This window comes from Plecotus auritus (genome assembly GCF_963455305.1).
Source record: "Plecotus auritus genome assembly, chromosome: 3".
In the NCBI taxonomy this organism is placed as follows: domain Eukaryota; kingdom Metazoa; phylum Chordata; class Mammalia; order Chiroptera; family Vespertilionidae; genus Plecotus; species Plecotus auritus.
Window position 1 is genome coordinate 148356335 of NC_137772.1, and position 24966 is coordinate 148381300.

Below are 24966 nucleotides of genomic sequence, written 5' to 3' on the forward strand. Positions count from 1 at the left end.
GCAATCTTTATATACATGTCTGCAGTTATTATCATAATATGAGCTTCTTTCTGGTAGGAATACTTGTGCCAGCCACTATTCCTGGTATTACACATGTTCAATCATTTTAGTCTTCACAACTCAATGAGGTAGATGCTATCATTTTATAGATGAGGACATCAAAGCACACAGAGTTTAAGTGATTTGCCCAAAGTCACTTAGATATTAAATATGGAATTGATATATCAAAGTGATAAATACAATGCCTATCATATGGTATGAGCTTATAAATATTTAAAGTATAATATGTGAATATAACCTGAATTATAAGGTTTTTCAAATATATGCATCAAATATGCACTTGTTTATTAAAACATAATTTTGCTTTAACAAACTTAATACAACATTAGATAAAAACATTAAAAAAAACAAATCCCTCACATATATAGATACATTTATATAACATATACACAAAACCTATATATTTATATAAAAACACTCCAAATTCTTAAAAGCATGATCTCAAAAAAAGCTAAACTAGAAACTATCTCAGTATAATATATGTGAAAATGTTATTGCTAATAAAACTTTTCATCTACTCAGTCATGCATAATATAATTATACTCGCTTCCATTCTAGTGAAATTACACTTTTGCTTCTGAAAAACTGAGAGTTCTTGCTGTGTAAATGCTAAAAAGAGTTTTATGGTACCACCGATATTGTTAAGTCCAGACCAATATTACTTAAGAAGCATAACCAAAAAGCTGTAGGAAATACCATTAATCTTCTCACATTTTTTGTTATTATTCCCTGAGAGACTGAAATATTATAATGCTGAATCACTCAAGCCAATTGTTCAATTCTTTGTTTCATAAGTTCACACACTCTATGAATTTTATGAAAAAAAGTTTTGGTGACATTTAGAAATCTGTTTTATTTTCATAATACAAAATAACCATCTTAGTTAGGAAAGATGCTTACAAGTCTTAAAATAACTTGTAGATCTGATATCTACCATTCATTTTAAAATAACTTCAATCTTATAGCTATATAAAATGCTAAAAGCAACAAAACTATTCTTAACTTTTGAATAGTTTTTAGGTGACAAGTTCTTTACTTACTTTCCATAACATGAGACGGCATTATTTTCATAGTAACTTAAAAATAGGCCTTGTAAAACATAGACATTCCTTATCTATTTTTTTTATTTTTGGACAGTTCTATAAATAACATTATTTGTATAATCTCTGGACACATCAACTTCTGGTCTCAGGTTCTCCTATATCACAAACATAAACTAAGCAGGCAAATATAAATTGGAATTATTTAGTTTCTATATTTAAATAATTATTTATATATAGACTGCATTTATGGTATAACCCAAGCCCCATACTCAAACAAAAACTAATGAATACAAGTGCTATAAATTAGCGTCTACATCTGAATGAGAGAGCAGAGAAGAAAGGAGGCTAGGATGCTATCCCCGGGAGGTCTGAAGAAGTGCACCTTTTCCTGACACAGTAGGTGAATAATTCTGTTCAGGTTGCACCAGAGGCCGCCCAGTGTAACATTACTATCCAAACAATCAACCTGGTAATTGGGTATTGATTATCAAGGCCAGAGTCCTTCATGGCCTTGCATGCTTAAAGTGGACATGAAATGTGACACATGAAACGACCAGAGGTCTGGCAATGTTGTGACAACTGTTGGTAACATACCGAAAATTCTTCTTGAAACTTTAGGTTGTTGTTTGTGCAAAGCTCTTCAACGTGTTGTAGGAAGGATTTCTTGCTTATCGGCCTCCAAGCAAGGAAAGGTATAAAATGGAGTCACGTTAGATTGAGTTCTTTCACTTTAGCATGGCACTAGTTAACAAGTTAAAGAACAGCAGACATTTCAAACCCCATAAACCACCCAGCTCCATAAAGTCACTCTGTCATACTTACAAAATTAACTTTTCTCCTTTAAGTGCACTTTTTTTTTTGTATTCATGGTTCAAAATTCCTTCTATTTTTAAGTGACTTGAAGTGAATGATTTAACATTTTAATGAAGAAAGTTTTTCAAGTAAATGTAGGGGCATAAAGTTATCATTGAATCCTCAAGCACATAATACCTCTTTGTCATACAGAAAACATTTTATACATTACAAGGTTTTAGAAGATATAAAATATTGCAGTGACCTCATTCTCATAATGACATGGCTTTTAAACCCCAAGGAGTTTAAATATCCCCGTATTACTTCCCAAGCTAAAATACAGACATGCAGACTTCACCCCAGAGAGAGAGAAAGCATTTCTCCAGTTACCATGCAATTAGTCATGCTTTTATGATTTATATCCAGCTTGGAGGTTTTTCTAACAAACATACAAAAAAGGAACCATACATTATGATTCATCAAATCTGAGAGTCTAAAGTTGATATGCAAAAAGAAGAAAAGATATTTGATAAACTTACTTGATGGATTTTCTATAACTAAGTAACCTGCAACAGAGATTGTGTTAAATGCATTATGAGTTGAGCGTATGGCTCTTTCTAAAAGAGTTCTAGATTAAAATAAGAAAAATATAAACCAGTTATGTATAATGTGCAATGCTTTTAACTGACATGAGATCATTATTTAATATTCTATTTCACTTTTAAATGTTACATATTATTTGGACCCAAATGATAATTTAGCTTCTTTCTCAATCTAAGAAGGAACTTTTCTATATTGTTAGGTATTTGGGGCACTACATTAAAATGGGTCACTTTTTAATATATTGCATAGTATTTAGTGGTATAAGAAAGTTAACGGGAATTTTAAAAATATTTTCTTTGTCCATAGAGAATGCTGAACCAGGAAGAATGGGTCATTGAAAAATGACATCATATTGCCTAAGGCTTGTTTCATGAATGACTTTTGATGAACATATAATCATAACAAAAATCACAATCATTTCAGTTATTTTAAACATATCTTTTGTGACAGTTCATTGGTCATGTTATTTATGCTCTGAAAAAAATTGAAATTATTTCTAGCAGCTAGGTAGACTATGCAACACACAAATTCAGAAATGGGCATATCTTCAGTAACAAGTTTGTCATGCACAACAAATTAGCACTGCAAAAGCACAAGGCCACAAAGTATAATGAAATAAAGTAAAACATATAACTTATAAAAAGTTTTAAATTTTAAGTATTATTGGGGATAATTTTACTGTATTCATTCAATAAAGAATCTTTATAAGAGGATGCTATGTGAAGTAAAGGATGAATGGAAGGAAATACTTAGATTGAAAACCATGGCATAATGAATATTATGAAGATGGTCACAAAGGGGTGTGTTCAATGAAGAAAACATGAGTCAAAAAGAAGTATATTTCATCCTAATATAGGGATTGGTGAAAAGTACAGGGGTGGTGGAGCAAGTATTGTCAAGAAGAATGATAGAATCTTGGTTAATACTGTAGGTGTCCTCAAGCAGAAGGAAACCTCGCCCAGCTTCTCAGCCTGTAACCTGGGAGAGCATCTCATTATCAAACATGGCATGACGGTGATAAAGGACCAAGGTTTGAGCAAAGTCTTGGTGGACGAGCTTGTGGGCTTTCCACAACACCTTCTAGTGATTCTAAGAAGGCAACAGAGAAATCCTGACTCCAAATGAATATGGAGATGGCTGAATGGGTTATTATATCAGAAGAATCCTTGGTTTGGAGACAGGAAGACAAAATCTGAAATAGAGGCCTTGGAAATCCTTCAGACATGGCAACAGTAGGAACTGAGGAAACAATTGGAAATAACTACCCCTCAGCAAAGACCATCAAGAAAAAAGACACTATGGCTTAAACCCACACTACCCAAGACCCTTTAGATGCCTGATGCCTGAATGCTCCCATGCCATGATGTTCCTCAGAAATAGGAATGGAAAGGGAATTAGGTTAGGCAAATCCTAATTAACCAAGCTTCAGATAGAAATAAATGAGATACTTGAATTATCAAATCAATTTCCATCAAACAAATGAAAATTCTTGAGTTGCATGGAGATCATTTTTATGGCAACAAGAAACATTTTTCAGTTTGTGATTGGTGAGATTCTAACAAACTACATCTGATTTAATTACAGGCTCATGGTCCATCTATTTAAGGATAATCAGACCGAACAGATTCTCTCTTTTCTCAGAAGATTCAGGATTGCTTGAGTACCCAGGCTGGACTGGTAAAATATTTTTACTGGAATATCTAGAATCTGAAATAGAGCTAGTTTCTGAGCAGCCATCCGTAAGTCATTTGAAGAATCAGTTATGTCTAAGACATTCCCAAAAGATGTTAAACATGAATAATCATATTAAAATATAAATAAGCAAGAAAGAGCTAAAGCAACATATTGTTATTCATATTCTTGTTCTTTTTTCATTAATATCTATTCTCATTTAGAAATTATAATTAAACCATTTTTTTTCTTTCAAATAAGTTGTTTTCAGTGAAAAATGCTACAGAAAGTTGATTTTATTTTACTATTCTTATTATATTTTTCATTTGAAATATTTATCTAAAAATACTAAGTTTAAAACATAACTGGCTAAATATTAGACTTGAATGAATATTTGCAAAGCTTCAAATACCTGCTCTGGTTACATTATCTTGAGCAAGTTACTTTGATCTTTCTGTGCCTCACTTTCTTAATTTGAAAAAGTGGAATGAAATTATATAAGTCAAGCCCTGGCCAGTTTGCTCAGTGGATAGAGCATCAGCCTGCGAACTGAAAGGTCCCAGGTTTGATTCCGGTCAAGGGCATGTGCCTGGGTTGTGGGCTCGATCCCCAGTGCGGGGGCTTGCAGGAGGCAGCTGATCAATGATTCTCTCTCATCATTGATGTTTCTCTCTCTCTCTCAATCTTCCTTCCTCTCTGAAATGAATAAAAAATATAAAAAATTATATAAATCCAGTTCATGTATGTAAAATATTCAGAAAAAAATCCCTGGTTTTGGTAAGCAATACATAAATATTAGTTACTATATACCCTTAGTACTATAGTTACTTTTTCTAGTTTATTTTGTATAACTCAATTCCTCTTACTCATTGTTTCTATAACTTATGATATAGAGAAGAATATTTTTGATTTCTATAAGAATATTGTCTTAAATAAACTCAAATATGGGTAAACTAGATTGTGCTAGATTAAGCAGCAAGATTTCCTATTTTATTTTTCCTAATCAAGGTTTCTGCATAAAGAATGGTCACAAATACCTAGACTTCCAATCCAACTCTGATTTTCCAGTTCTCAATGCAAGATCCTAAGTGAATTTCAGTTTTCATGTAATCATGTGAAAGCATTTCTAATCATGCCCACATTTTTGACATTATTCCTTACATTTCCCCTTTAGACACTCTGTTTGAACTCCAGAAATTCTCTTGGAATTCCTCTCTCAGTTTGTTTCATTCCAGGTGTTTTCTCACAACCAGATTCTACGATTCCTTAATAGCTGATTCACATGTTAACTCCCCCCTGGAATTTTCCCTCTTCTATTACAGAGAAAATAATATCTTCCTTCTGTGAAAACAAATTTCTTAGGACAAATCACCTTCTACCTTGTATTATGGCTATTTAATTACATGCATTAAGGATGCTGCACTAAGGTCCATGTATTTTTGAAGGCAAGGTCAGGAGTAACACTTGATTTACCACAAGTCCCTCATAACCTTATTCATAGTAGACAATGAGTAAATCATTGTTAAATATGTGATGTGGATGAATTCAGACCAAAATACACAGTAAGCTAAATACAAGTGCTCTGATTTCCATGAGAGTATTTGAATTAAATCAATTTTCACTAAAATATTAAGCTATCGAGAATTCTCAGAAGGTCCTAACTCAAAGCTTTGGATAATTATGATCACTATACTTACCAGCAAACAGTATGCAGGGGTGGGCAAACTTTTTGACTCGAGGGCCACAATGGGTTCTTAAACTGGACCGGAGGGCCGGAACAAAAGCATGGATGGAGTGTTTGTGTGAACTAATATAAATTCAAAGTAAAGGAGCGGAGGGGAGAGCAAGAGAACCCTCTGCTCTTTCGGCTCCACGGGCCAGATAGAATAGCCAAACGGGCCGGATCCGGCCCGCGGGCCGTAGTTTGCCCACGGCTGGATACAGTATAAACAAAGGTCAGATCCTGCCATCTAACACTAGAAGTTAACAGGTGCTAGATACTTTGTTAGGAAATTAGATATAGCAACAAAAAAAAAATCGCTCTTGCCTACTTAATAAAAAATAGGTTTTAAAAAGGAAGTAGGGCCTGTTTTGGCTTTATTTTCTTTTGTATCACTCTATCTGAACCCAATCACTTTCTGCAATCTGTCCTTCACATTTGGATTTATATAATGTAAGAAACAAAGCTTTTAATAGTCTAATTCTTATGTAATTGTCCAGTCTAGGCTTATGTTACAATTCCACTTGTGATAAAATTTTCAGGCCAACCTGGCGAGTCACCGGCCCGTTTGCTTCCCCCTGGACTTAGGCATGATCCGCCAGAAGATGCTCTACTGCTTCTCCCCGAGGCCCACCAGGAAGCGAGGCCGTGAGAGCCCTAGCTGAGAAGAGCGGGGATGCAGCAGCCAGCCCAGCCAAGAAGGCCCCGGCGGGGCAGGAGGTGCCCAGCACACCGCATCGCTTAGATTCAATGTGCCAGTGGGTTTCGGTGAGAGTTGGAAGCACCTCAGTGGAGAGTTCAGAAAACCGTATTTTATAAAGCTAATGGGATTTGTTTGCAGAAGAAGACATTACACTGGTTATCCACCCCCACACCAAGTCTTCGCATGGACCCAAATGTGTGACATAAGAGACGTGAAGGTTGTCATCCTGGCACAGGTTCCGTATCATAGACCCATGGGCTCTGCTTGAGTGTTCAAAGACCTGTTCCACCTCCCCCCAGTTTGGAAAACATTTATCAAGAGCTGTCTGCTTGCCAAAACCGGTTTGGCTTAGTGGATAGAACGTCAGCCTGCGGACTGAAAGGTCCCAGGTTCGATTCCGGTCAAGGGCATGTAACTTGGTTGCGGGCACATCCCCAGTAGGAGGTGTGCAAGAGGCAGCTGATTGATGTTTCTCTCTCATCGATGTTTCTGACTATCTATCACTCTTCCTTTCTCTCTGTAAAAAATCAATCAAAAAATATATTAAAATAGTCTTTTTTTAAAAAAAAAAAAAAAAAGAGCTGTCTGCAGACATCTATGGTTATATTCCTCCTGGTCATGGAGATTTATCTGGGTGGACCAAGCAAGGTGTCTCCTACTCACAGTCAGAGCACGTGAGGCCAATTCTCATAAAAAGAAAGGCTGGGAGCAATTTACCGATGCGGTTGTGTCCTGGCTCAGTGAGAAGTCGAATGGCCTTGTCTTCTTGCTCTGGGGTTCCCATGCTCAGAGGAAGGGCAGTGCCATCTAGGAAGCGCCACCACTTGCTGCAGAATGCTCACCTCTCCCTGCAGGCGGTGTACAGAGGGTTCTTTGGATGCAAACATTTCTCTAAAACCAACTAGCTGCTGCAGAAGTCTGGCAAGGAGCCCATCAACTGGAAGGATCTGTGACCCTGAACTGGGAGGTGTGTGTGTGGGGGGTATGCCTCTGGGCAGTTTCTAGAAGATTCTATTGAAATATTTGTCAGTGACATGTCAAATTTAAAAAAGTAATTTTCCTAGTGATTCTTAAGCACTTTGCACATGGGGGTGAAAGTTTCAGTAAAGCAGCCATGAGCCAGGCTGCCCAGGAGTGGGAGCTTTATCCAGTAAAGACTGTACCTTGTGACCAAATATCTATGACTTTGGAACCTGGCTTTAACCTAGAATATGGTATTGGAAGGGAGAGGAGGTCAAATTCTCTAGACTCTCCTCCTCTCTGTTTCCTTTATGGTTAAAAATTGGGAGAGAAGCACCTTTTTGGTATATGTCAGCTGCTAGTGTTTTTACCCATAGGTTAAACGTTAGCTTATAAGGCATTGGGTGTTTTTATTTAGAAAGGTTCCCTTTGCACATCATGGCGTTCCAGTCTGGGCCAGGTCCACTGCCCCTTTGCTCCTTTACAGAGTCCTCAGGCCCCTCCTGGAAGGAAATAGGATTTTTTGGCAGGTCCCAGAAATTAGGGATCAGTTTCCTGATTGTAGCAGAGGTGAAAATTCTTAAGGAACAATCCTTGGTGTGAGCCTTCAGGTTGGCAAAGGCCAAGAGAAGTAGGCTGGGGCTTATTCCCACTGCTCTCTGGGTGTTTCTAGGAATAAGCAGTAGAAGTTGAACAGAAAGGAAAAGAAAAGGGGATTTGTTTAAGAGAGGAAATATTTTTCTGCCACATGTATCCCGAATTGGGTTTTGAAGGCAGTATAATGCCAAATGCTGTTTTTTATGGACAAATCACTTTGGGACACATTTTTCTAGAACACTGGAGAATTTTGATCTTTTAAAAACTACTTATGAGGATACATATTTTTTTAAATCCTTTTTTAAAGATGCCATCTTTGTTATGTCTGCCTCTCCCCTCTAGATCCCATTAGATATACTGTTCTGCTGTTAGCTGGGTTCAAAGTTAAACCTACTAGAGTTTGGTAATAAAAGGTTGTTGAAGTTAAAAAGAAATCTCCAAGTACCTCTTTGGATAGCTTAAATTTATGCCAAAATGGGCATGAATTACCTATTTCAAATAAAAATTAGATTTTTTTTTTCTTGTTGTCTGTGGTATTCAGATAATAGTCTCATATTTTATGGGTATATTTTGCCCTTAAGTATTGGCTATGGTCTAAATTTTATTTTTCTTTGAAGTTTTAAAATTTTATTTTTTAAATAAGAGAAATTATTAATCTGGATGATGAATATGGAAAATTAGAAAAGTAGGTGGGACATAATATGAGGAAAATGAATTAATTTATCACTGATGAGGTAATTAAATTCCTTTAGGGAAAAATGTTTGGTTAAATACAAATAAAAATTTACAGTAATTGATGTGCATGAAAGTTAACATTGTTATTTCCGGAGAGCTATTTTCAAAACAAGTGCTCTGTGGTGACCTTCAAAGAACCTCATACAGAACATTTATTTTTATTAACATTTTTAAAAACTTCTAAAATTCTTAAATGGAGAGCATTTTATTGGTATGGTACTCTTGTTTTATTCACTTACTATATAGGGTGTCACAAAAAAGTAGATACAATTTTGAATAATTATAAAGGCAGTGTTTATTAAAATACATTTCATTTTCAAAATTGAGCAATCAGCTATTAAAATGTGTGTACATTTTTGGCGACTCCCTGTATTTAAGGTTATTGTCTAGTCATATTCAGCTCTTTAGTATATAGATCAGTTGGGTAATTGTCCAGATTTCAATAAGATAACGGACCATGTCCCAAAATAAAAGGCTAAACAATGTTATTACATGAATCTTAGCTATCTTAATTCCTATGGCCTTTTGCTGAAAAGAGTATTATTTCACGGCTGGGCTCATTTTTTAAAAGTCTATCAAAAACTTAAATTCCACTCAGATTACTCTTGATAGATCCAGAGAGAAATCATTTATTTATGTTGGCAGTGGTGATTGAAGACCTTATTGTCACAGAGACTCGGCTTTCCCTCAAGGTCAATGAGTTGAAATCTATAGGGAATTAAAATATAGTCCAAATAGAGAGCCATAGATGATAGCATATAGATGAGCAGCTTAAATCAGCATTACCAGTAACATAGGGCAAATTAAGAAACTTTGTGTTTTCTACTAACCAGTTAAGTTAGGCAAAAAAGAAAAGAACCTCAAAGTTTAATGCCTTGATATAAAAATATGAAATTTGTACACACTAATTAGTACTTCATATTAAAATAAAAATTTGTGAACAATCCTATCTCTCTGATAAAATGTATTAATTAATCTTTCCAAGTTTTGCAAAATGGTGTGAGTTTTTAATTGCTCCAACACTTACATCTACTTCTAAATGATATTCTATCACTTATCCAAAACATTGTAATGCTGTCAAAGGTGTCTTAAGTTTCATTCTTCCTGCTGTTTTTATTTGTCCCACTTTAATGGCAGCCTTTCAGATCCTTCTTCATTTTTTATAAAATCATCAATAACTTTTTTGTGGTCTTCAATATAAATTAAGAATATTATCCTAACCAGTGGCTGGTACTATATAGCTGATGCTAAAACTTCATTTTATAAGGTAAATATACAACCCGAGTAAGTCAGTAATGTATGTTTTTCTTATTTAATTAGAAAAACAATCAATTAGTAAGTGATATCCAAGTACTCTCCAAATATGTCTCCTTACATCTGTAAGGACAAACAGGTTGAAAAGGAACTCAGCTATTTGAAGGGCAGCTCTTTGGGGGCTGCCTTCCTTTTTTCATCACAGTATTTCCAGTGCCTAGAACAGTGCCATGCACTTGATAGGTGCCCAATTGTCACTTATTTTATTCAAGCAAAGTGAAATGGACTTTTAGATAGATAGGGGAAAGCAACATTCTTGCTGATGTCAAAGAGCTGAAATAAGATTCCCAGGGTGCAGGAGTTATATTTTCCTCATTACTAAGACTCTCCACATTAGCACATTTGAAAACAAATTCTTGACAGTTGGTGTATTTTGTCAACCATGTATTCTAAATTAAAACCCTGGGCATAAGCTTAGCTACCCCAGGGACAATAGGGCTGAAGCAGTAGATAGAGAGGATGAAGAGCCTGCTGACAGCTGTGTGAAAAGATGGGCAAAGTTCTCAGTGAGGACTTAATGAAGAGGAAGCTGATGACATAACACCATCTAAAAGGAAGTCCTTGCAGCCTGAACTATTAGCTATGGAGGCAGATAAGCACTGAAGTTCCTCTGGAAGGAGTTGGAAGGCAACCTCAGAAAACTAAATTTGGAAGAAGACCACATCTACTTTAACAAATACAATTTGTGTAGAGGTGTTCTATAAAGATTTTCATGAACCCAAACTATTATATTTAGTTCTGACTGAGCAGGAAACTATGCAGGACACTAGGAGAAAAAAAATAGTGAAAGAGGAGAGACAGTGAGGATTCTATGAAAAAGGGAACATTTTTTTCTGAGGTACTAATGGCATAAAGCAAAATGATTATGTTTAATGATGATGAAGGAAGACATTCAGCAGAATTGCTCAAACAGAACACTTGTGCGTCTGGAATGATGAGAGGTCAGCTTCGAGTGCTGGTTAGAGATGGATCTTTTATGTGTGACATGTTCACTTAAATCTTTAGCTCAAGAGTGTCTTAATTTGACAAATATTTGAATCTGGTCAAACAGGTCCTTTGAGGAAAAGGTATTTTCATAAAACTATTTTAATTCTGTAAATGGAAACTTGATAATTAGTTCATAAACAGTAAAACAAGATTAATTATGATTCCAAAATGCTAAATGTGATTAGAATAGAAATAGGTCTGGTCTCCTCTGTTGCAATCATGCTGAGTACTATTCATGATCAATAAGAATGTTGGGAGCATTGGCCCCATCCAGCACTGTGGCTCATGGAGACTGATTCCTCTGTAGTAGATTTGAGATTTTGAAATCAAATGCATTTTCATTCTCTGCTTCCATTTATATATTTTGCAGGAATTAACTGATTATCTCTGAGGCATTCAGTCAATTGCTGGGGTCCAGTATAATGCTGATATTTTGCTTTCAGAATATAGTAATTTTTGTGCTAATATAAAAGTGACATTTCTGAGCAACCAAGGACTGCCTGAAAATATGCATAGTTGGCCGTCCAGTGGTCCGGACAAAATTAAAGATTCCATGAAATGTGCTACACTGTGTGCCCCGGTGTCAGGGAACAGGACATGGCAGCGTCTTGGTCCTTACAGATTACCACCTGCAGTAGTTGAAATGAGCTTGTGTGGAGTGTAAACCCAGCCTCCACTTGTCAGATGGCAAATTCAGCTCTTGTGCCATGATTAAAATAGGACAAGAAGTATGTGAAGAAATCTAGGTGAACACTTGTTTTTCAAAGCTAACACAACATGAGAACACAGCAAATTCTTAGACATGCACATTATGAATCAATGTGCATTTTGATAAGATTAACTTTACCATATCAATAGCATGCAGTATTATAGAGGACACGTTGTAAGGAGAAAGCATGGGGGATGGCTTTGAGAAAAATCGCAGTTTAAACAACAAAGCACTCAATAATATTTTAAAATACAGAGCACACCACCTGACAAGATTAAAATAGTCACAGCAGAGCTCTGCATCACCACAGTAACTTACTGGATGACAAAAATCTCCTTGCGTCTAAAGAAAAATGAAGAGTATCTGGAAGTAAAGATTCATTAATTATTGAGTATACAAACACTGAATTACTTTTTATTTTATACTATAAGGACATGTGCATTAAATATTTTAAGTTTTATTCTACTTCAGGATATTTCTTACTCTGAATTCATATGTTGGTCAGACATTTCTTATCTGGATTCTCATATTTTTGCCATTGCTTATAAAATAGTTTAAAACTTAAGTAAAATTAACAACCAGAATCTGCCAAAGAACTTCTGGCAATTAAAATGCTGTTTTACATAAAATTTCCTGTGTCAGTCAAATACTATGTATTCTTATGAAAGCCACAGTAAAAATTGCACTACTAAAGATTTTCCAGTTTCTGCATATTTGAACTTATATTTAAATGCCATCATTTCTTTGTCCCAAAAGAAGGAGTGCTTTCTTTAGAATTGGTCCCTGATAGAAAATGCTGGTTGAAGAAGGAAACCATGAGCCCTTGTGTATTTGAGAGGGTTAATATTGATCTCATCTAGTATGCCTCAGAGTTAAATACACACCACACACACACACACACACACACACACACACACACACAAATATAGGTGTATTTTGATATCTCAGAATCAAACAGACCTGGGCTATCACCATGCCTGTCTTATTTTCTAGATGTATGACCTTGAACAGTTAATTAAAATCTCTAAGTATCTTTTGTTTTTCATTTGTGAACCAAGGATAAGAGTACCTACAACAAAGACTGAAAGTTATTTGCGAACATGACATACAGAATTTAATACATAGTAATTGCTCATAAACAGTAGCAATTATTATGTTACCAATCCCTCCATGAAAGTAGATTAGGGTAATTTTAATTTTACAAATACTATAAATAACAATAATAACAAAACCAAATGTATTTTGATTTATAGTTTATAAAGCACATTCATAGGATTCTTTCAAATGGTAAGCTTCCTGAGGACATAGTTATAAGTTGAACAAGAATTCAACATGCAAACATCTAAAGTTATTGAAGAAGGAAAGATACTCTTAAACTAGCAATTCAACTGTTTGCTTCATTTTGTTGAGAAATTTAATACCATTCATTATTACAGAATTTGGCCTTGCGTCTTAAAATAATGTACCATTACATTCACTCAAATATAGTAGGCAAGACCATTGGTATGGGGTGATACACAAAATTTCTGGGGGGAAAATTGAGGCTAAGAAGAAGTTGAGTGTCTGTCAAATAAGAATATTAGAAACATTGATTAATGTTATTCTGCTATTTTTTTCTGATTTAGTCACCATAGAAACCAAACTTCTGTAACTTAAGTGTGAAAAGGAGGTGAAAATAAGCCCTTTTAGAAAATAGAATCTTTACCTTGTGTTATTTAATTTTTGTCATACTTCTTTGGGAAGGTAGTCAGTGTTGCACTTAAATTAGCTTAAAAAACAATCCACAGGGCCAATATCACACTCTTAAAGAGACAGGTCTCTGTTTTACCTGTGCATGTATTACTGACCTTGCCAATATTTTTACCTAGAAACCTTTCTCACTTCAATGAGTTAAGTGGTATGCTTTGAAGGAGTCATCACAAAATGTTGTTTTGTTCATTTGTTTATTATATAATAGGATCGTTTGCTAACCTGGTAAATGTATAATGGATGAGCCAAAAATATTAAATGTTCTTCCTAAAAATGTGGCTTGTATTGTCAAAACTTAAAAATAAAATTTGCAAATTGAAATGACATAATTATCATTTGATATAAGAATTTGAAATGTTATGTTGGTGTACCCTGACTGTTCTCATGGAGTTATAGTATATTAAATCTTTGAGTTTTATTCTCCTTCGAGAAGAAAAAGTATAAAGCGAGATAATTCTTCAGATCTTTTGTGAAACAAGGTAAAATATAAACAATAAGAATTTACATATATAACAATTATAATATAAAGCTTAAAATGTAAGTAATAAATAGATAACATAAAATAGTTAAATAATTTTAACTATAAAATCCTTCAAAGGATTTAGTACCGAGCATCACAATGCTTTTTTGTCAACTAGATAACTCCCTATAATTAATATTTTAATGATTGGTTAGATATTCTCTTTTATTATTTCTTTTATGGACATGTGGAGACATATAGCCCTGAGGAAAACTTCAAGTCCAATTAGCAAGAAGAAATTGAGCAGGTTCTATGGAAAAGAACATGCTTGAGCTCAAGTAAGAAAGAGCATATGTGTGGACTTAAAGGAAATTATCTAAGTTCTTTCCTGCAAATGACAAAGACATACAGCATAAATTACTCAACATTTTTGAAGCGAACTCAAGCTCCTTGATTCTTCACTTCTAGAACCTACTGGTATTATCTGCCATCAGTCTCCGTGGCTCTACCCTCATCAGACCTGTATGGCTTTGAATAAGTTTAGATTTTCAGCACCTAATCATGGATTCTCCTCTGGTTACTATTTTTCTAGTCTTACTGTCTAATGTATTAGTGACTTTATTAACATGAAAAATTTCAACAAATAGTAAAGCTAAAGACAGATCTCTGTAATGAAGAGTTAATACCCAAAACACTAGATGGCTATTTTAACAAATTTCTATAATAAATCAAACAAAGCATATTATTATATGCCATTGGAATTACAAACAGAATGTTTTACAGTCACAAATACTAGAATCATAACAAACAAATGGGAAAGTAAAAAGCATGGACACTAAAATTTCCAAGTTTGCTATTACTAGGGGTAATATATACTAATTTTCTATGTGTAAAAGTAAGACATTTAAAATATATTTGAAAGACACTTCTACATCCTTTTATAAATAAAGTGACATATAAATAAATGTGAAAATCAGAAAAAAATAACCAGGAGTCAAGGTTAAATAAGGCAGTCCCTGAATTATAAACACTGAATAATAAACAATCTGTAAGTCATCACCCACCTTTTCTATTAACTGCTATGACAGTGATTGTTAAAAAATAAACAAACAAAAATACAACAACAACAACAACAAAATAACCTCCTACCTTTTTATAATGGCTGTGTTCAGAAGTGGAGGAAGTTTCAAACTGTACAAACATATAGAGTTTAGGGGATCTGACCTTACCAAAGCCTAAAGTTTGCCTAGAAATGGTAACCTCCTTAATAAAGAATACTTTCTCTGACACTGACTGGCTTTACCCTCCCACACACACTTTATTATTTGATATCTGTTAAAGACCTACTTCCTAAGGACTTTTGGAGAATTAATGAAAAATATCTTTTAAAAAATTCTCTAAAAGTTGGTGCTTAGCAGTTCACATTTCAGTATGAACAGATTAAAACAACTAAAATTAATTGCACTGAGAGACTTGAAGTTTTATCACTTGCACACCTTGGGGTGTGGAAGAAACAGACTGGGGCCCCAGGCCTGTGGAGGAGGCAAAAAGCCTTGAGGAGAAAGGAGAACAGAAAGGCACTTGCAGGAATACTACTGCAATTCAGTTGGCCCACAGAGAAAACGACTAGACACTTCCTTTCACTATGCAGTATGACCCTTCAAGGACTGGGAGACACAGATTCATATTAGTAATGTTCTATTGTTCCTATGATGTGGTTTCACTGTGGCAGGTTACCTGAGGAATCTAATGACCTACACACAACATTTCTCATGTTGAAAACTATGCCTTGAGTAATATATAACCATCTTACACATAGTCTTTGGAGTAATATCGATTTCAGGTGGGAATGGTCTGCACTAGAATATTAAATAGAAAGAAGTTTTCATATCCAACAAGCCAAATTTCCTTGTAATTTTGTGATAATACTAAATAATTTCCATTCTGTAGCATTTGGAAGGCCCCTGCTCATCAAGTGACACTTTGCTCTATTGCACCTTTTAGGTATCTTAGACATGCTGGAAATATTCATGCAAAGTCGATCTATGTGTAATACCTTAACCAAAAAAGAAATTAAAAAAAAGAAAAAATAAATAAATAAAAAAGTTGATCTATTAGGCAAAGGGCAAACTTTGTAAACAATAGCTATAAATGATTGATTCCTTAATAAATTCCAGATCTTTGATGTCATATTTTCAGTTAATACTTTTTGAAAGTACAACTGAGTTGTTTTGTAACAACTGCCTTGTGTTTATGTAAGCATCACAAAATATTGACTCTTAAAAGAATCTAAACTTGTTAAGACAGCCTAATGATAGTTTTTATTGAGAATTTGATAAATTATCTTAATAGACAAAAGTTTTTCAAATGTGTCAACATTCTGAATAATATGTAATGATTTTAAAAGAATTTAAAATTACCTATTCTTTAAAATTAAGCACTTTACTATTTCTAATACATATTATTGATACATATTTAGTACACACATATTTATTTTTCCTTCCAAAGATAATTTTTACTTTACATTTAATTTTTAAATAATAAGCAATTTAAAAAATAAGGTTTCAATATACAATTCATAATTTTAATGTAATTTCATACTAAAATAAAGAATTATAAAAAGGCTTTTATAAAAATAAACAATATTAAGTAGTTACAAATTTAACTATTTTAAACTTGTGATTAAAAATGTGGACACCTCCAGGAAATCTGATTTTTAAAAAAATCTATCATATGAAGTGAGTTATTAAACAACATAACTTTAAACTTTTAATGTGTAAAGATATTTGTCTCAGGAAGAAAAAAAAAAAGCTTGGTTGAAAACACTGTAGTCCGAGGGAGGTTCATATTGAACTCTAAGTATTAAGAAGATTAAGTGATTCTCCGAACATCAGTGAGAAGTGTGCAGAAGATGGAGGTCACCCTTTGAAAGAAGATCTCTGTGACCTGTATAAATAGGAGCCCCACAAACACTTCCAACAAGCATAGGTCAGAATAGGGTCATGGCTCCAGGCCCTCTGGACCACTGTTCGCCCACAGGAGTGTGCTCACCGCGTTAATCTCTCGTCCTTCAGTTCCAGGTCTGCCACTGTGATTAGCTGGTCCAGCTTGAATTTAGTGTCAATAATTTCTGCATCTCGAGGAGAGTATGTGCCGCCTTCTTTCTGCTTCTGACGAATCCTAGAATCCGTGCAGCAACGTCCAAGAAGGGGAGATCACAGAAAGCATTAGACATGAGTCAAATAATTTCTTCGTTGGGATCACTTCTCTGACTATACTGAAAATGTACAGCTACTCAATATCTTTTTCAGTTTTAATTCCATAGCACCTATTTTAATAAATACTTTTAACACGTTAACTTATCGAAGTTTCAAATTTTAATGAGAATTAGGTGATCAAGGCCTGAGCCACGGGTATATTTAAAATATAGAGCAAATGAGACTGATTCTGTGAGCTTACATTCCTCCCCTCCAATTGCCTAATAGATTTCTCACAAATAAAAAATATGCCAAAGTGAAAATAGCTTAATGATATCAGCACCACTGCTAAAAGGCAATGCTCTGTTGTTTTAATTATTTTAAATATTTTAATTAAATATGTCAGTTATAAATTATTCAAAAATATATAGAAAGCCTGGCATCTTCTTCTTTTCTGTTATCATTTTATTGTTTCTGAGCTCTAAATCCACTCTTCTTTTCCCTGGATTGTAATATTAGAGCTAGATGCTGTAACATTTCTCTTTTGCCTGCTAGTGAGATGTTAAGTTTTGTCAACAGAGGTCACTGGAGTGACCCTGCAAGGCTACAGGGATGGGTGACACTTCCTTTGGGGGTTCATGCTGCAATATTTTTATTCATGTGGGAGCCCAGCAGCCCACTTGCATGAGCTCTGGCTGCCTCTTCAAGTGCAGGCTCTTCCCACAGGTGAATGGTAACAAGTAGCTCCGGCTGAATATCCAGATATTCATCAAGAGTTTGCTTCTACAGACCAGTTCAGCCTGCCTACCCTCCAATAGCAATGGGTGGCTTCTAAAGAACAGCTCCAGCCCTCTGTCATATTTCCTTGCCCACCGATAGGCAATAGGCTGCATGTGCTTGTGGTAGCCACTCCTTGTTAGCCTTGGGCCTTTTCTAGTTCTTAGTTCCCTTTTTGTCCTCTCTCCCTCATCCTAGAGAGGGCATCTCCTTTGCTGCACTGACAAGTTCTAACCCCTTAGAATTCAGGGGTGGGCAAACTTTTTGACTCGAGGGCCACAATGGGTTCTTAAAATGGACCGGAGGGCCGGAACAAAAGCATGGATGGAGTGTTTGTGTGAACTAATGTAAATTCAAAGTAAAGGAGCGGAGGGGAGAGCAAGAGAACCCTCCGCTCTTTGGGCTCCGCGGGCCGGATAGAACAGCCGAACGGGCCGGATCCGGCCCACGGGCCGTAGTTTACCCACGGCTGCCTTAGATTCTTTACCTTTTGGTAGTTAAGTATTTCTACTAGTTAACAGTTCTTTTTATTAGATATTTCCCATTCAGGTCACTGTTGTGGCTTGTCTCCCTATTGGATTGTGACAGAATAGTGCTCACAAAGCATACTAGGCACGTGAGCACAAATAATTCTTACCTTGCAAACGCAAAAATAGCTGTTCCAAGAAGAATGATTGAAAGGATACACAAAGTGACTGAAAGGATAATCTCCACAGTTCTTTCTGAAAGTCCTTCACCTGAAGAGGACAAAGTATAACATTATCATTAGTTTATTATTATTGTTATTATTATTATGTAATACTATCTTGGATCTCAAAACACAGAAAAATATTTTCTTAGAATATTGCTCAAGAATACTCATCTTATTCTCCTAAATCTTATAACTTTGGGGCTTAATCCTTGGACTTCGTTTTTTTATCTAAACTCACTCCCTTGGTGAGTCTACCCAGCCTCATGGCTTTAATCTTCATTTATATGATGTTGACTATTAATTGTTACCTAGTGAACTTGTATAACCAATTGCCTCCTAGAAGTGTAATTAAAATAAAAAAATCAAAATTTCCAAAGCTAATCTCCTATAGTTCACTTATTTCAAGTGCATCCTTCTACCTCTAGTTGATGGCAACTTCACTGTTCCAGTTGCTCAGGCCCAAAACCTTACAGTCATACTTGACTCTCTCTTAGAACAAATGCAAAATCTTTGAGGAAATCCTGTTAACTTTATCTTCAAGTTATATACGCTTTTCATTAAAAGAAACTAGGAAACTTGGGTGATAATTCCAAAGTGGTAGAAGGGAACAAAAGGAATTCACATATCTTATGGGGCAAGAACGCTAATAAGCTTTCAAAGACTAATGATATAAGAACAAAAGATCCTCTTGAAGAGATTCCTACTGGCCAAAGAAGAAACAATTTAAACTTTATAATAAATAGAAACTGAAATTGATTAAAAGAGTCAATATATAAAAAATCCATACATTCAAATATTATTGAAACTAATAAGCTATGGGAGGAATAATAAAATTAGATACACAATATTACATTCCTAATGAGATAAGTGATTCAGGTAACCATCATAAGTGCATCTCTAAATGATGAGGAGTAAGGTTGATAGAAAATTGGATATTTATAGAATAAAAAATATATCCCACAGATTATTTTATGGTCATAATAAAGGAAAAACTACTTTCTAATAAAGTATTATGCTGTCACTACTACAAAACTTGCTGATCAATTTAAGTTCATTGAAAATGTGGCAATAAGATATTATACATCTTCTGATGTGAGGTATTTTGATCGAGGCAGCAACACTTTTAACATATACCTGCCAAAATAATTAATTGTGAATATTCAAACCTTTATATCTCATTTCTAACTTATAAAAAAAGTATTAAAGGAGGAAAAAATTAATGCTACCAAACAAAAGTAATCTGGAAAATTCAGAATATGGGACCTCCTGCAGAACAACTTATTTGATTGCTTCAATGGGTCTATGTCATAGGGGGGAAAAGAAGGAGAAGAGAAGTTTCTTCTAGATTAAAAGAGATTAAGAGATCAGACAATCAAAGATAATGTGTGACCTGTTTATTTTGATCCTGATTCAAACAAGCTATAAAGAAAAATACCAAAGGATAATTTGAAAATATATGTAGTATTATATAATATCAAGGATTTATTGTTAATTTATTTTACTGTGACAACATAATATATATGTAGTTATTAGAGAAACATAGTAAATTATTTCAGGGTTCCTTCTGTGATTTACTTTAAAATGCTTCATAAATAAAAGAATGAATGCATAAATAAAACAATATGGCAAAATGTTTAAAATTATTCAACTTAATTAGTAGGTTTTGCGGGGGGGGGGGTGGTTCATTATAATCTTCAAAACTTTTGTGTATGCTCTACTCACTTCTCACTATCTCTGCTGCTAGCATCCTGATCCAGGCTACTATCCTGTTTTACGTGAATTATTGTATGGACACCCAAGTTCCCTGTATCCTCCCTTGTCTTCTATCCATCTATCTGTACATAGCAGCAAGAGTTATCCTTTTAAAACATTAACTCTCTACTTAAAACCCTCCTCTCTCACAGAGAAAAGCCAAAGTCCTTCCAATGGACTATTTGACCTAGTCCCTCATTAACTCTCTGGTTCCCTGACTTCTCCTCCAATCTCTGCCTTGTACACTCATCTGGAGCCAGAATGTCCTCCTTGTTGTTTCTGGAACACACCAAGTCACTCTTGACATAGGGCTTTTGCATCAGCTTCATCCCCTGCCGAAAAAGTATCTCCCTTGTATATCGGCCTGGAGAGCCATTTCATTATCTTCAAGGGTTGCTTCTCAATGAGGCCTACACTGACCACCTCCTATGAATGTATAGGTGCCTCCAAACTTCATATGTTGAAGCCATAAGCCCGAGGGTAAATACATTTAGAGTAAGGAAGTAATTATGTTTAAATGAGGTCATAAGACATAAGAGTTGGGCCTAATCTGATAGGCCCAATAGGATTAGTATCCTTATAAGAAGAGATACCAGAAAGCTGGCTTTCTCCCTCTGTAGACACACACACACACACACACACACACACACACACACACAGGAACAGGCAAGTGACTTTAGTGAGAAGGAGGCCTTCTACAAGTCAGAGTGAGAATCCTCACCAGATACCAAATTGACTGCAACCTGGATCTTGCATTTTTAGCCTACAGAATTGTGGGAAAATAAATTTTTGTTGTTGAAGCCACCCAGTCTATGGTCTTTTGTTAAGGCAGCCCAAGCGAACTATGATAGCACCATTTAAAATTGAAAGCTATAACTAGCTCACTTCCTGCCTCCTCTCTTCTATATCCTCTGCATACTACTCTACTCTTTCTTTTCTCCATAGCCCTTATCACCCTTTAATTTACCTTATAATTCATTTATTTATTATCCTTATTGCTTATTATCTATCCAGAATGTAAACTCCCTGAGGACAGGGGACTTTATTATTTATTTATTTTATTATTTTTTTAAATATATTTTATTGATATTTTACAGAGAGGAAGGGAGAGGGATAGAGAGCTAGAAACATCGATGAGAGAGAAACATCGATCAGCTGCCTCCTGCACACCTCCCACTGGGGATGTGCCCACAACCAAGGTACATGCCCTTGACTGGAATCGAACCCCGGACCCTTCAGTCCGCAGGCCGACGCTCTATCCACTGAGCCAAACCGGTTTCGGCGGGGACTTTATTTTATTCAAAACTGTTTTTCTTCAAGTTCTGAAAATAGTACCAGGCACATAATAAATGCTCAATAAATATTTGTGAAATTTACAAATGAATAAAAATATTGATTTTGAAATAGATATTAATTTTTGGGTATTGGAGATCAGTCATTGAAACAAATAAGAATGTACAACTTAATCATTTATTTTAGACAACTACTAAAATTATAATCAATTTTAATTTATGTGATTTATAATTTTACTGTAAAAAAGTATTAAAGTTGAGTGACAAAATAGGGTAACTATCTGTAAAATATGCAGGGCTTTAATGATTCATATTTTTCCCTGGATTGATGCTTATGAAATGTTAAAATATAAAAGGGTTCCTACGGAGATTCTGCATGGTAGATTTAAATGAACACTGGATGTTAAAGCGTTATCAGAGTTTCATGGTTTTCTAGAATCATGAGCACAATTTAGAAGACACTAAAGCAGCATGTAGCTCCTAACGTATTTTAGATACACCTTTCTTTATACATAAAAATGTGAATGGTCTGTTGGATTAAATTTTCACATGCTGACTCTTAATTGGATATGCTTGGGAAAGGAAACATGAAGATGAATGCGGAATCTTTATCAGGTAATATTGAATCACTGGACTTTAAAACTCAGTGGGGATAAAAATGATTTCAGAGACTACAATTTTTTTTCCAGATTAGACTACTATTTCAAAGCACCAGCCAAGTGAAGTGAGGAAATGACATATGATGTATTAATAAACAATGTGTAATCCTTTGGGCACATGTATTACAAAAGTACCATTAGGAAAGGACAAAATGTGCCATGACTGTGAGAATAAATTCTGATTCATTGCTATGCATGTACGCACAAAGCATTACCAATACAGAATGAAGACACTTCTATAAATCTTTTCATAGGAAATGGAATTATTTTACCTAAAAATATAAACATGAATCTTTTTGGAATAAGCACAAGTCATTTCCTCACTAGACTTAAGGTTCTATAAAAGGTCAAATTAAATTATGTTGTATTTGCAGAATAAAACATACCATTGTAATTAAGTCATAATTATGAAGTACTAATTAAATTCTCATCAGTATTATATTTTGATTGTAATTATCATCATTTAATCTAAGTATATGGATCAGATTAAGCCAGTTTTATATCTCTAAGAAGCTTAAGTTAAATTGGTTATAAAGCTTATCAGCTTTATGATGTCTGGCTTTTGACATAGGAACATGTTACATGATCTTATTAATATTATTATTAATCATCAAAGAAAACAAGTTCAAGTTCTTTTAACCAAAATTAAATTTAAGGAGTACTTCTTTGGTTTAGTCATCCTAGATATTCTAATACCACACAAAAATTTATGAAAATCCACTCAATTTCACAATTCAAGAAATGTAAATTAAAATAAGCTAGGCAAATGTTATTTTCATACATCAGAATGACAAAATATTAAAAGTGGTTTCTAGAAAGTAGGAAGAGTCTCACTTATTCATTGCTAAAAAAACAAAAAGGAATTATTGTATCTTTATGTCTAAGAATAAAGCATACTCGTGTGAATGTTAACCTCAAAAGCAAAGACAAGAAGATGAAAAGAGAACAGCTAGAAATCATTTAAAATGTTGAGAAGAGAAAATGGTACAACAAGAACAGGAAGTCTGTGAGAGCAGAAACATCACCAATAGTAATGAAATTGAAAGCTCCTGGGGCACTTAATGATTTTCAGCAACATGGTAACAGTGGTTACAAGCAGAGCACTGACTAGAGTCACACCGCCTGGGTCTAAAGCTGTTGCTGCGACTTCCTAGCTCAATAGTCTTGGGCAAGTTTCTTAAAGAGCCAGCTTCATACCTTTTACCAATAAATAGTCTATATCTATTTGTTGGAGACCATGTTATAGGGTTGTGAAGAATACATTAAGTCTATATAAAAACACTAAGAAAAATCTTGGTACATAAAGAATGTTTAGTATTAGTTTTTATTAATAAACATTTATCACATTCATTCATTTATTCATCAGATTTACTTTCCCAGTTATTTTGTGAGATGAGTATTATTATTCTCATTTTGGAAATGAGATTTCAGAAGTTACTTTTTTAAGTAATTAACCCGTCACATAAATGCAATATATGCCCAAAGTGCCTGAAATATGCTTGTGTAACCACAAAGTTTATAAGGTTCACCCCCACATTATCACTATCTCTTTAACGTAATAAAAATCTCCCTTACATCTCCGGTGTTTTGGGGAAAGTGATTCTTTTGCTGCAAACAGACATAGAGACCCTGTTTCTAAGTGAGCATATTGGAACTTTTCATTGTTAGCTTAGTAATTAAAGGAGAAGTGTTATGACAGAAGAAAACAGTCACATGGTGCCTTTGCCATGGGGTTTAAGGTTTCATCTTATTCAGCTTTAATGAAGCCTTGTAAGGTGCAGAAAGGAGTATGTGGTTTTCAAATCACAGGAACTCTCTATAATTAAACCTTGCAATCAAAACACTGCATACCAGCAGTTTCCATAAACTGATGTGCCTATAGAGGATTTCCAAAAAGGGTTTAAGAAGAATTCTTGTACATTTTGTTAATAAAAATGTTAATGCTCAACCCTGAGTGAAAAAAATTGAATAAATTATAAGAATTTTTTTAAGATTAAAATAATGGTGCATGTCATTTCCCATGTTTATTCTTCCAGGCCATAATCATTTCCCTACATGCAAACTCCTCTTAGACCCACGCATCCTTATGCAGCCAAGCTCTGCCTGATTCTTCTCACTCACACTACTGGCAGCCTCTTTCACTAAAAAACTTTTAGTCTATCAGTCTATGGTGATTCTTTTGTTCATAATTTTAACTTCTGAATGATAATGTTTCTGAGAGTCACAACCACTGTCAAAATGGCCTGCCTTGGAATAATATGCCCTGAACAAATTTAGAAACACAGCCTTGCAAAGGCTCTTAAGTCTTGAAGATTTCACTGATAGACAATGCAGCTAAGAACTCACTGTCTGTGGTGTGTGAAATGCCAGTGAATGAACATATATCTACTGGTGGATTGATGACCTAAATGGGACCTATATTTCTTTCACTGAAGTCTGGGATCACAGACATACATAAGTCTTTAGTAGGCTTGTTAAGAATGTTGAGAGTCACT

General features: G+C 34.7%; 1 protein-coding gene and 1 pseudogene across 3 annotated transcripts in view; one reads left to right on the forward strand and one right to left on the reverse strand.

Annotated features, from left to right (window-relative positions):
- The window catches only part of PTPRQ (protein tyrosine phosphatase receptor type Q), a gene marked incomplete at its 5' end in the record, with an annotated part of 279161 nt that overhangs the window by 25024 nt on the left and 229171 nt on the right, over nt 1-24966 (reverse strand). For both annotated transcript variants that reach the window (XM_080660148.1, XM_080660147.1), the window contains 4 exons: nt 1698-1779; nt 2435-2461; nt 17155-17283; nt 18715-18814. In XM_080660148.1, the coding sequence (XP_080516274.1) occupies nt 1698-1779; nt 2435-2461; nt 17155-17283; nt 18715-18814 (338 nt within the window). The remainder of the gene's footprint in view (nt 1-1697; nt 1780-2434; nt 2462-17154; nt 17284-18714; nt 18815-24966) is intronic.
- On the forward strand, nt 6480-7545 carry LOC308244128 (uracil-DNA glycosylase-like; annotated as a pseudogene). The gene is made up of 2 exons: nt 6480-6913; nt 7174-7545. The product of its transcript is annotated as a uracil-DNA glycosylase-like (transcript).